General features: G+C 40.9%; 1 protein-coding gene across 1 annotated transcript in view; it reads left to right on the top strand.

Annotated features, from left to right (window-relative positions):
• frem2b (FRAS1 related extracellular matrix 2b) overlaps positions 1–14,016 on the top strand; it is a 302,533-nt gene that overhangs the window by 173,829 nt on the left and 114,688 nt on the right. Inside the window, exons 5-6 of the mRNA XM_060897720.1 lie at positions 5,927–6,052; positions 12,200–12,451. Of these exons, the coding sequence (XP_060753703.1) occupies positions 5,927–6,052; positions 12,200–12,451 (378 nt within the window). The remainder of the gene's footprint in view (positions 1–5,926; positions 6,053–12,199; positions 12,452–14,016) is intronic.

Genomic DNA, 14,016 nt, shown 5'->3' with positions numbered 1-14,016 from the left:
ACTCTGGCAAAACTAACTATGACAGCATAACTAAAAGGGGAGAGCCAGAATGTAACACAGGCTTGAGGGGCCCCGGAACATAATGTAGCCGGCCACTACACCGTCAACAAACTCGAGTGAGCAAGTGAGTGGGGGACTGACAGCATCCATCCCAGTTTACCAAAACACTATGTCTGACGACCGTCCAGATCTGCTCCTTTACCTCATAAACACCATTAACAAAAGGCTTGACTAAACAGATATGTTTTCCGCCTAGACTTTAAGGCTGAGACTGTGTCTGATTCCCAAACACTACTTGGAAGGCTGTTCCAAAACGGCCGTTCTGCGAGGTGAAGAGTGTACCGAACACTGTTAGATCCTTCTAGCATAAACACGAAGGCCATACACGGTGTAAAAAAGGCGTCATTGTAGTACCAATACTGCCGATAACAGACTGGCATACTTCATTTTTTACAACGACATCCTTCCACTTGCAAGTGGTGAGTGACTTGCGCATGCCCGATATGCACTGGGATCATGTGGCGTGCCGTCTAATTAGTCATGTGATTAGTGTATCCGTGTATTGGCGTTGCTGTGTGCACGGGGAACGGTTTTGTTGCGGGCACAGAAATTTTGTGTGTGTACGCGAATCGTTTTAAAAACGTTAATCTGATGATCCGCTGATTTGAAATGATGTAAACAGGGCCTAAGACTACGTTCAGACTGCACCCTGAAACGACCCATATCCGATTTTTAAAATTTTTTTGCCCATATGCGACCTGTATCCGATTTGTTATTGACAATCTGAACGACACGGATCCAATTTTTTCACATGCGACCCAGGCCGCTTGGATATGTGGTCCTAATTCCGATGCATATCCGATATTTTCACATGCGACTGCAGTCTGACCGGACAGGTCGCATTCATGCGACCTACACGTCATCAACAAGAGACAAACGTCACTATTCTGCATTGGCTAATCCCGCCTCTTTGGTGGAAAACAACATTTGTACAGTTTTCAGAATTTAAATAGACTTTTATAGAATTGATCAAGCTAATGGTGGATTTGGTAGGGACCTGGATGTTGATCTGTTAGCCTGATTAAATGAAACAGTTTCTATAACTGATTTATAACTTAAACCATCCTGTATTACAAGATTATAAGATTGTTCTGGAAATTTCCAGTAATTTGACACCTTCGGTCTCATTAGTCTGCTGCCCACATTAATCAGATTATTGTGTGAGTTCCGCCGCCGCCACAAAAACCACATCGCCAGGTCTCGCCTCATCTCCATAGCAAACTGCACTGGTGTTTCTGCACCTTGAGCCAGCGCTGAGAGAAGTTGCAGAATTCAGCTGGCTATAAACAATCTAAATAAATATTTATAAAAATGTAGAAAAAGTTTATTAATATGACGAAATAAATATGTGCAAATTATTAAGCCTGAATTAAGAGTTTGGTAATACAGCGGCCGTATCCCAAATGACTGCCTACTGAAGCTCGAGTGCACTATATAGAGTTTAAAAATCCATTACTTCCTAGTAACATGTAGTGCACTTATATAGAAATTAGAGAGACATTTAGGAGTCAACCCTCGTTACCAGGCTACACGTTTTCATTTCAGTTCAGAAACAAAAACACACACGAGACCTCACACTTTAACACTAACCAGATAATTAAACAAACAAACAAAAAAAGAGAAATCATTAAACTTGAAGAGTGCGCTTTTTTTTGTTTACGTATTACGTAGATGTGCTTATTACGTGTCAATTTGCGCATGCGGGACACTTTTGGGTCATTTTCCATTCATATTGGAGATCGCATACAAGTCTCATATAATTGGTAATGTGAACGGCCTAACAAAAAAATCGGATTTCACAACAAATCGGATATGGGTCGTTTCAGGTTGCAGTCTGAACGTAGTGAAATACAATGTTTACGAATAATATCACCTAGAGGTAACATATATAAAGAAAAAAGCAGTGGACCCAAGACAGAACCTTGTGGAACACCAAACTTTACTTCAGTATGTCTAGAAAAATCACCATTTACATCAACATACTGATAGCTATCAGTTAAATAAGACCTGAGCCAGGAGAGGGCCGTTCCCTTAACTCCCACAACATTTTCTAGTCTATCCAGAAGAATGGAATGATCAATGGTATCAAATGCTGCACTAAGGTCAAGCAAAACAAGCAGCGAGACACAGCCCTGATCAGAAGCCAACAGTAGGTCATTTACTACTTTAACCAGAGCTGTCTCTGTGCTATGATGAGGTCTAAATCCTGACTGATACATTTCATGGATGTTATTCCTATGTAAATATGAGCATAACTGCTGTGCCACAGGTTTTTCAAGGATCTTGGAGATAATTGGACAGCTGACAGGGATCAAGGTCAGGTTTTTTGATCAGGGGTTTGATAACTGCTAGTTTAAAGGATTTGGGTACATAGCCAATCCTAAGAGAAGAACTGATTATTTTTAGAAGTGGTTCAATTACTTCAGGTATTATCTGTTTGAATAGACATGTAGGTAAGGGATCTAGTGCACAAGTTGAGGCTTTTGATGTGGAGATTAATAAAAGTAATTCAGTTTCTTTTAGGGGAGTAAAACATTCTAATTCTTGATCTGATACAGTTATATTGTTAACTACAGGGTCACTTACATTGTCTGACCTTAAATTAGTCGTTTGAATTTTTTGTCGGGTATTTTCAATTTTGTCATTAAAAAAAATTCATGAAGTCGTTGCTACTGCATACTGCAGGTGTGCATGTGTCTATAGTGGACTTATTCCTGGTTAATTTTGCTACAGTATTAAATAGGAATCTAGGATTATTTTTGTTATCTTCTATTAGGGAGGAGAGATATGTTGATCTAGCAACACTAAGAGCTTTTCTATACTTCAGGAAGCTCTCCTTCCACGCTAATTTGAACGCTACCAATTTTGTTTGATGCCATTTACGTTCCAATTTTCAAGTGGTCTGTTTTAAAGTGCAAATGTCATCATTATACCAGGGTGCTAATTTTTTTCTCTCTGATCATTTTGCTTTTAAGAGGAGCTACATTATCTAAGGTATGGCGGAATGTTGACTCTAAGCATTCAGTTGCCTGATCAAGTTCTGCAGGGGCTGACAGTGACCCAATCAAAGTTGATAACTCTGGGAGATCATTTATAAAGCTCTGTGCCGTAGTTGACATGAATGTACATTGAATACAGTAGTATGGTGAGGTGCATATATTATCACTCAGACATATTTTGAATGAGATGAGATAATGATCTGAGATAACTTCAGACTGTGGAAGTATGATTATATTTTCTACGTTTAACCCTAATGTTACTATTAGATCGAGGGTGTGACCACCATTATGGGTCAGTTCTATGACGTTCTGATTAACCCCTACTGAATCTAAAATGGACACAAACGCTGTTTTCAAAGGGTCTTCTGGGTTATCAGGGTGAATATTAAAATCTCTGACAACTAAAACTTTGTCTAAGGAAATAACCAGGTCTGAGATAAAACCTGCAAATTCAGAAATAAACTCAGAATATGGCCCTGGGGGCCTGTAAATAATAAGTAATGGAATTAACTGCGTAGACTTATTTTTTGAGGCTACCGTACCGTACATACATTATATTACTATGAAGAACTTCAGATGTATTAAATTTATAACCAAGTTTGTGTGTTACACCGAGATAATCATTATAAATAACTGCAACGCCTCCTCCTCTGCCAGTTAGACGAGGCTGGTGTATATAACTGTATCCAGGAGGACTTGCTTCATTTAATGCTATATATTCATTTGGCTTAATCCATGTTTCAGTTAAACAAAGTACATTAAACTCCTGATCAGTAATGGGTTCATTAACCATTATTGCTTTAGATGTAAGAGATCTAATATTTAATAGCCCCACCTTTAGATCAAAGGTGCTGGCAGCGGCTGTACAGTCAGTCTGATCTAATTTTATATTGATTAGGTTACTGGACCAAACTCTCTGAATATTTCTACTTTTTTGTTTAGCTCGGAAAACAGACACAGTCTCGATGTAGTGGACCCTGAGTGACGACTCTGTGCAGCTAGCAGACAGTCGGTTTAGCCTGTTCGTCTGCTCCCTGGCCTTGGCTCTGGATTGTCAGAAATTAACTAGACCTGTTCTGAGACTATGACCTAGGCTGCAGGAAATGAGAGCAGCACCTTCCCGAGTGGGATGGATACTGTCCCGCCCTAACAGACCACCAGTGCCCTCAAAATTAGCCCAATTATCTATAAAGCCCACACTGTTTTCAGAGCACCACCTGGACAACCAGCAGTTCAGCGACCATAACTTGCTGTAAGCTATATCGCCACGCCACATTGGGATGGGGCCAGAGCATACTACAGCATCAGACATCGCCTTTGCTAATTTAAACACCTCTACAAAGTTACTCTTAGTAACCTCAGACTGACAAAGGCGTATATCATTAGCTCCTGCATGGATAACTATCTTTGAGAACCTGTGCTTGCCTAGGACCCTAAGATTACCTGCTATGTCCGGCACCCTGGCTCCTGGTATACACCTGACTAAAGCTGCTGGCGCCCCTAAAGGCCTAGCTAATTTCACGTGCTGTATGATAGAGTCCCCAATAACCAGAGCTCTTTCAGGTTTCTCAGTGGGACAGGACAAAACTCTTGAGCTTATCGTTGTGTCTTATCCTCAACATGTTACAATTTAGGTCTTCTATACAAAACACATTGAAATGTTTGCTCAAATGTCCTAAGATTTCCTGTTTGAAATGATGAACCATGCTTTCCCTTACTTGTGTTAGTATAATAATAATAATAATAATAATAATCTCATCTCATCTCATTATCTGTAGCCACTTTATCCTGTTCTACAGGGTCGCAGGCAAGCTGGAGCCTATCCCAGCTGACTACGGGCGAAAGGCGGGGTACACCCTGGACAAGTCGCCAGGTCATCACAGGGCTGACACATAGACACAGACAACCATTCACACTCACATTCACACCTACGGTCAATTTAGAGTCACCAGTTAACCTAACCTGCATGTCTTTGGACTGTGGGGGAAACCGGAGCACCCGGAGGAAACCCACACGGACACGGGGAGAACATGCAAACTCCACACAGACCCGGACCTTCCTGCTGTGAGGCGACAGTGCTAACCACTACACCACTGTGCCGCCCAATAATAATATTCATTCATTCATTCATTCATTCATTCATTACCTCTAGCCGCTTTATCCTTCTACAGGGTCGCAGACAAGCTGGAGCCTATCCCAGCTGACTACAGGCGAAAGGCGGGGTACACCCTGGACAAGTCGCCAGGTCATCACAGGGCCCAATAATAATAATAATAATAAATATTTTTTTTTTTGTCAAAATCTTAGAAATCTACACTTGGACATCTTGTATTCAGGTTTGCACACCCATTTCAGTGTTTGTGAATGTCACAAATCTGAGGGAAGCTGAAAATATTTATGCTCCAAGTGTATAATTGCAGAAAAGGTTACACACACAAAAGCAGGGAGCTGAGGCCACATTAGCATAAAAATACTCTGACATTCATCCTGCATGAACCTGGTTCACGCACTGCCAGCGAGGGCTCGAAAATCTTACTTTCGACTTTATCTTCTCTGCTCAGTTCCCCACTGCCTAAAGGAAAGGGCTGAAAATAATTAACATCAGATTTGAGGTTATTTTCTGGCCACTGGAGTTTATTCCATAGTCTTGTACCTCTCTGAGGATATTGATTCCTCCCCGCGATCCATTGCACATTGCACATTGTTCACAAGCTTCAACATCTTACACTTGAAGGAACTTGAGTCATCTTGGAGTTCTCTGAAATATTAAATACTGCAGAATCATTCGATTGGGTTTGCACAAAGTGCTGGTTTTAAACCTCTTTGAGCTGCCTGTGGACTGAAATATTGTGATTTTATTTATTTAGAGTCCACAGTCTTCATCCCTTCAGCAACGTACTCGATTGAGGAAGACGTTGGAGAGTTTCTGATTCCTGTTCGCCGATCAGGAGATGTGAGCCAAGAACTGATGGTCATCTGCTTTACACAGCAAGGTACACTGGAAAATTTACACAGCTTTGCTGTTAATATTGCTTATTCACCTTAAAGTGAGACGGCCTTTCGATTTCATAAAATCGGTGAAATTTAGTTCCTTCTGAAATTTGGTCATTGTGATACATGTTTATTTCTGTAATGTCTCAAAAAATATCAGACCATTCTGTGGCTGGGAAGTTATGTAATTTTAGGAGATTCCCGAGTAAATAATGTGCATGAAATTGCTCGCTTTGCGCAGTTAAGCAGACAGAGGAAGTCCGTGTGTGCGTGTGCGCATGCGCAGGTTTACCTTTGACCATGCACTGACAGTTCCATCATTCTGTCGCTAAACGAACAGCTGATCACACCGAGGTGCTCGCTGAGCACCGATATTTATTAGTTTGGTCCTGCGTTTCCTTTCCTTCACAACATAACATCTTTTCTTCTTGCTTTCCGTGACTGTAGTCGGTCTTTCACGTTTCATTCGCACACTCACGTTCTCCATTTCACTCTCCTGTTTCAAATTTGTATCCCATAATGCCTTGCGCAAACAGGGAAAGCCCACCATGTGATGCATGATGTAGTATCTTGAATTGGGTCATGGTGAAGCAGGAAAAAATAACAGAGAATTTAGGGCCATGTGGCTCTAAATTCATTAATTATTATACAAAAAAAAATAAATGAATGAATAAATAAATAATAAACACTAAACAAAAATAATTGGGTGTCGGGGAAAATTCTTTTTATGACTTACACTTGAAAAATCTGAAATGCAGTCTACCTTTCATGTAATGATACACAGGGCAACTTTTTGGGCAATGTTACCGGCAACGGGCAACCAGGTGAGACACAGGGCAACTAATTAGGGCAACAGACCATTGGCAACAACCAATCAGAAAAGAGCAAATCTTTTGCCATGGAGACAGACACCATAAAAATGGATGCTGAAACATTTATAGCTGTCACTTTTGTCTTGGTTTCAGCTTTTATTTCGCTCACGTAAGTATCACTTCTGGAACAAAAGCTGAATACTCTGGTCAAAAGATAATTTGCCATTATTTTAACATTTATAAGTCAAAATAACCACATTATTCTGTTAATAATAATAAACACTTTTTAAATCTCTTTCAAAATGCTACTAGCCTCAGTCACACATGCTATAACTAATAACTGACACCTACATCACAAAAATATAATGGCTTAATTCTCATCTCAGCAAAAAAGACAAAAGAACACGGACCAGGAGATGGCTGCTGACAGGGGCGCAGATACGTTTTTTGAACTGGGGGGGACAAAGCTGCCAGCAAACCAACCCCAACATGTGTTGTGCGAGGAATATACTCTGATGCCCTCAGGGCGGCGACATTACTCAGCTAAGACAAAAAAACCATCAAAATTGTAAACCAGTGCATCCTGACTTTCTAACTATGCCTGTGTGTTGCGTGAGCGGCAGTCAGTCAACAACTCTTCGCAAAGTTTCCTTATGAAACAATATGCTCGCTGAAATTATGGCAGGGAACGCCAGATTAAACATTAAAACTGCCTTCTGAGCACTGTATCTACAGGCTACCACCGAAAGAAGGAGGCTACCAGAAAGGCATCTCTACTCCATATGATTTTACTTTCACTACGACATTACTTTGAACAGACTATCAAAAAATTGCAAGGTGATATGATAAAGTAAGGCACAGTTTACTTACAGTCGTTGTTTTTTTAAAAAACGATGCAATCATTTTCTGCCTTTTCGGTTTGGCACCCTTCATCATGCCGTGTTGGGGTCCTGAACTAGGAGCTGTCCCTGATATGCCTGTCAAACTTGTTGTGGGTAACCATAGCAACCAAGCTTGAGCTCGCAACCTGTGCAGTCTGCGCAGCTCAACCAACCGAATATCAGTCTTTGTTTTGTTTTATGTGAGTTGTTGCAACTATGTATGTACTGCTGTGCACCTCAATAAACCGAATGGTAATTAGTCTTTTGATTTTTCCGTGAGGTTTGCCTTATGCAAAGAAAGACAGCATGGACGTTTTTTCCTCCCTATAAGTGGGGGGGAACGAATGAGGTGAATTTAAATCTGGGTGGGACGAATCCCACCTGTCCCACCCTCTATCTGCGCCTGTGGCTGCTGAGGAGGAAAAGGGCGTGACAGAGCTCCTGAAAGGCTTGTTTTCTTCTTTAGATCCCGAAGGTTGTACTGTTTCACCCTCAGGTTCCACAAGTAGTCGTGCTCTGTATGTGAATTAGATCAGACAATAAGTTAGACAATCTCTATTATAACTCACAAAAAAAAAATCATGAGCTGCCCATCACTTTTAACTTGATGCAAGAGAACTGATGTTATCCCTTCATAGCTAGCAATAACTTTCAGCTAACTATGTTAGCAAAAACCACCACTAGTTAGCTAAATCCCATTCAGTCTCTATGGAGCGGTGGTTAGCTAACAGCAGTTTACACTTAGCTGAACAAAATAAATCGATGTCTTAATTCCAACCTGAGCACATAAAAATGGATGTCTGTTGGTTTTCTAAGCATTTGATGAGGTAAATTCACCACTTTGGGTTTACACATAACAACTTACTGGCATAAAAAGATACAGTGCCTTGCAAAAGTATTCATACCCCTTGAACTTTTTCACATTTTTCCACCTTACAACCACGAACTTAAAAGTTTCTTATTGAGATTTTATGTGATAGACCAACACAGAGTAGCACATAATTGTGAAGTGAAACAAAAATAATAAATGGTCTTCAAAATTTTAAACAAATAAAAATCTGAAAAATGTGGCATGCCCCCCTGTACTCTGACACCTCTAAATACAATCCAGTGCAATCAATTGCCTTGAGAAGTCATCTAATTCGTTAATAGAGTCCTACTGTGTGTAATTTACTCTCAGCATAAATACACTTGTTCTGTGAAGGCCTCAGTGGTTTGTTAGAGAACACTGAAGAACAAACAGCATCATGAAGACCAAAGAACTCACCAGACAGGTCAGGGATAAAGTTCTGGAGAAGTTTAAAGCAGGGTTAGGTTATAAAAAATATCCCAAGCTCTGAACATCTCAAGAAGCACTGTTCAATCCATCATTCAAAAATGGAAAAAGTGTGGCACAACTGCAGACCTACCAAGACATGGCCGTCCACCTAAACTGGCAGAGCGAGCAAGGAGAGCACTGGTCAGAGAAGCAGCCAAGAGGCCCATGATCACTCTGGAGGAGCTGCAGAAATCCACAGTTCAGGTGGGAGAATCTGTGCACAGGACAACTATAAGTCGTACACTCCACAAATCTGGCCTTTTTTGAAGAGTGGCAAGAAGAAAGCCATTGTTGAAAGACAGGCATAAGAAATGTAGGGGACATAGCAAACATGCGGAAGAAGGTGCTTTGGTCAGATGAGACCAAAGTTGAACTTTTTGGCCTAAATGCAAAGCACTATGTGTGGCGGAAAACTAACACTGCTCATCACCCTGCACACACCATCCCCACTGTGAAACATGGTGGTGGCAGCATCCTGCTATGGGGATGCTTTTCTTCAGCAGGGACAGGGAAGCTGGCCAGAGTTGATGGGAAGATGAATGGAGCTAAATACAGGGCAATCCTGGAAGAAAACCTGTTGGAGGCTGCAAAAGACTTGAGACTGGGAAGGAGATTCACCTTCCAGCAAGACAATGACCCTAAACATACAGCCAGAACTACAATGGAATGGTTTAGATCAAAGAATATTCATGTGTTAGAATGGCCCAGTCAAAGTCCAGACCTAAATCCCATTGAGCATCTGTGGCAAGACTTGAAAATTGCTGTTCACAGACGCTCTCCATCCAATCTGGCTGAGCTTGAGCTATTTTGCAAAGAAGAATGGGCAAAAATTTCAGTGTCTAGATGTGCAAAGCTGGTAGAGACATACCACAAAAGACTTGCAGCTGTAATTGCAGTAAAAGGTGGCTCTACAAAGTATTGACGCAGGGGGGCTGAATACTAATGCACATCAAATTTTTCAGATTTTTTATTTGTTTAAAATTTTGAAGACCATTTATCATTTTTTTTCACTTCACAATTATGTGCTACTCTGTGTTGGTCTATCACATAAAATCTCAATAAAAAACTTTTAAGTTCGTGGTTGTAAGGTGGAAAAATGTGAAAAAGTTCAAGGGGTATGAATACTTTTGCAAGGCACTGTATAAGTTGTCTCTTTTTTTTCTTCGCGCCACTGCCGTTGAGACGCCGCCATCTCTGATGAAAATTTCAGAAGCTCTCAGGTGGTCATGTGATTTGCTGCTAGAACTCTGATTGGATGAGCCTAAAAAGTTGACCAAAACGATCAAAATGGTTCAGATAGAAATTTTGTTGCCTGATCTCAATGGGAAAGTGTCGAAGCATGATTGCCCAGCAATATTGCCCAAAAAGTTGCCCTGTATATCATCACCTTTAGAAGTTTATTAAGAATCATTTCTAATCTTAACTGCTAATTTTCACCACAAATGTCCACATGGCACTTTTGCTTTATTTTCATCCATAGTCCATTTATCCATTATTTGTTAAGTCAGACACATTGGCATAGTTATCAAAGGTTTTCTGTCTTCCAGATCCAAGTCTAGTCTAGTAATGTTTGTAAAGTGTTTCTAAACTTAATAATCGTAGAATTTCAAGTATAACTATGATGTGCAATATTTTTGTGCATGAAATGTAGTTTTGTTTCTTCATTTCAAGCTTGTTTTTGCATTTTCCTGGCTTGAAAATAGTCTTCACTCACATTAGTCTTCACTCACATAGTCTTCACCCCATTTCCTAAACAGTCCCTCACATTGTAAGTGTATTCAGTTTAACCAAAATGGTTTGGGTGGATTAATTAATGCTTGCTAGTATTTTTATCCATTTGGTAAGACATTGCTTTATTGTCTTATTTTAGGCCCCCATCACACTTATTCGGAATTAGCAGGAATCAAGCAGAACCAGCTGGAATGAAAAATTTTTCAAAATTCGTGCCACATTTGGGAGGGAATTTCAAACTGACCAATGTTCTTACACCTTTGTAAGAATGCCGTTCCAATACTTAGAATGCGCTTCGAACCCGCCTTCGAATGATTCTTGCACATTCCGGGTGTATTAGCTTTCGAATGCAGTTCAAATGTAGTTGGAAGACAGTAGGAATACCTAGAATGCTGTTAGAATGCAGTACGAATATTAAGAATGCACTTCGAATGCTGTACGAGTGCGGTTCGATTGCTGCCCGAATACCACCCAAAGTCTGGTCGGAACGTGCCTCGAATGCTGTGCGAATTCACTTCAAATGCAGTCAGAACGCTCCCGGAATAGCCGCCGAATATGTTTCGAACGTCTAAGAAGTCAAAGAGAATGCAGCTCGAATACTTAGAATGTACTTCGAATATCCCGGAATATACGAAGAATTTTCATTCCGACGGCATTCCGGCTCATTCCACCTCTAGTGTGACTAGTAAGTCACATTCCTCTAGTAAGACATTGCTTATTTTCAGAAACCAATTTTTCTTTTATTTTATAATATATGGATCAAAATTACCAACTACATTTACTTAAACTGAGCTGTCATGTTTTTCTCTCTCTCTCTCTCTCTCTCTCTCTCTCTCTCTTCCCCCACATCAAATTAACTCATGATTAAAATGGCCTACATTCTGTGCACACATTGCCCTTTCATGATTTATCATCTAATGCCCACATTAAGTCATATATATATATCGCTTTGTCCATCTGTCCGTCCGTCTGTAAACATTTTAGTTTCCAGAGCATAGCTCAAAAACTATTAGGAATTTTTATTCACGAAACCTCACTGTTATGTTCAGTGACTAGAGGAGTTGTGCCTTTTGACATTTTAGGATTTGTGATTTTTTTTTTTTCCGTATATCCATAGCAACCAATTCAACTTAAGAGAATTTGGCGTGGGGTTTCATGTGGGGGCCGGGGAGATATGTCATCTCCTGATGACTCTTGTTATTATAGTTGTGAAAGATGGTCATTAAAACTACAGAGTTCTTCGTTGTCGTATAATTTTCAAGATCACACCACGTTTTGTGTCATCTTGACTCCTGTTTAATCCCATAAATCTGTTCCCATGCCTTGTCTTGCAAGTCCAGAAATAAACTATCAAATGACAATTCTCATCGTTCTTTTCCCTAAATCTGTACTCCTCATACCTTGCAGGCACAGCCACTGGCACTGTCCCTACCACAGTACTGTCCTATTCAGATTATATCTCGCGTCCAGAGGAGCACATCAGCATTCTGCGCTTCGACCGAGATGAAATAGAGAAGGCATGTCGTGTCGTGGTGATCGATGACTCGTTGTATGAGCCTGAGGAAAGCTTTAATGTCACCCTAAGCATGCCCATGGGAGGTCGCCTGGGCCAGGAGTTCTCTACGACAAGGATCACCATCCTGCCTGACTCTGATGATGGTAAGGAGCGCAGTTATCTTTAGTTTCAAAGCTGTTTCTAGACGAGCAGTCAAATCTGTTCTCTAATTAGTGAGGAGTTGATGGTGAAATTGTGCACATTGGTATTGAGACCCGAGACATAACTACGGACTTGAGCACTATTCAGGCAGTTGGATAGGAGATGCACAGGACGTGTTTTTGGTAGTGTTTAACTATGTGTCTCTGTTACACATCATTCTGACCTTCTGCTTAAGCCCATTATTACCTTGCCCGCAACAGAGTAAGCGGGACGAGGTATTGTAATCAGCGCACTTTGTTTGTTTGTTTGTGTCTCTGTCTGTTAACAATCTAGCGTCTAGACAGTTGCACCGATTGACTTCAAATTTTGAGGGTAGGTGGGCAATGGTCCGTAGATTACCTGATTAAATTTTGGGGGGTAATCGGGTCAAGGTAAAGGTCACTGAAAATGTCAAAAGCAGGGGGGTTTTTTTTGCAATAACTTTCTTCAAATTCATCATTTTGACTTGAAACCAAAACCCAAATGTGCATCTTTCAATTCTGCTTCAAACCATATGCTGCATGATGGGGTTGCTTGGACAATCTCTGTTGCGGTTGAGGGTTAAAAGTCAGGGGGTTCAAGGTCATCGGTCAAAATAACATATTTTCCTTTATAACAGTTGCCGATAGACAGATGTTTACTACAACCCCGATTCCAAAAAAGTTGGGACAAAGTAGAAATTGTAAATAAAAATGGAATGCAATGATGTGGAAGTTTCAAAATTCCGTATTTTATTCAGAATAGAACATAGATGACATATCAAATGTTTAAACTGAGAAAATGTATCATTTAAAGAGAAAAATTAGGTGATTTTAAATTTCATGACAACAACACATCTCAAAAAAGTTGGGACAAGGCCATTGTGGCAGCGGGGGCGTGGTCAAGCGCCGGTCTGTGACAGGAGGGCGGAGTCAGGGAAGGTAAGTGGCAGAATCACGTCACCTGAGAGCAATTAACCTGTTTGTGTGTCTTCCCAGTGACTGCGCCCTATATCAGGAGGGAGAGCGAGAGCAGAGGGGCGCAACCCTGAACCAGACGCCAGTTGTGTGTGTGTCTCTGTAAAAAGTATTGCTAGACTGAAAAGTGTGGCAATAAAGCCAGTTGATAAAACCTGATCTCTGTCCTGCCGTCCTCTGTGCTCCACCCACACGTAGGGTCGTTACAGCCATGTTTACCACTGTGAGACATCCCCTTTTCTCTTTACAACAGTCTGTAAATGTCTGGGGACTGAGGAGACAAGTTGCTCAAGTTTAGGGATAGGAATGTTAACCCATTCTTGTCTAATGTAGGATTCTAGTTGCTCAACTGTCTTAGGTCTTTTTTGTCGTATCTTCCGTTTTATGATGCGCCAAATGTTTTCTATGGGTGAAAGATCTGGACTGCAGGCTGGCCAGTTCAGTACCCGGACCCTTCTTCTACGCAGCCATGATGCTGTAATCGATGCAGTATGTGGTTTGGCATTGTCATGTTGAAAAATGCAAGGTCTTCCCAGAAAGAGACATCGTCTGGATGGGAGCATATGTTGCTC

The sequence above is a fragment of the Neoarius graeffei genome, chromosome 17 (assembly GCF_027579695.1).
Source record: "Neoarius graeffei isolate fNeoGra1 chromosome 17, fNeoGra1.pri, whole genome shotgun sequence".
Taxonomy (NCBI): Eukaryota; Metazoa; Chordata; class Actinopteri; order Siluriformes; family Ariidae; genus Neoarius; species Neoarius graeffei.
This window is presented reverse-complemented; position numbering and strand designations above follow the sequence as displayed.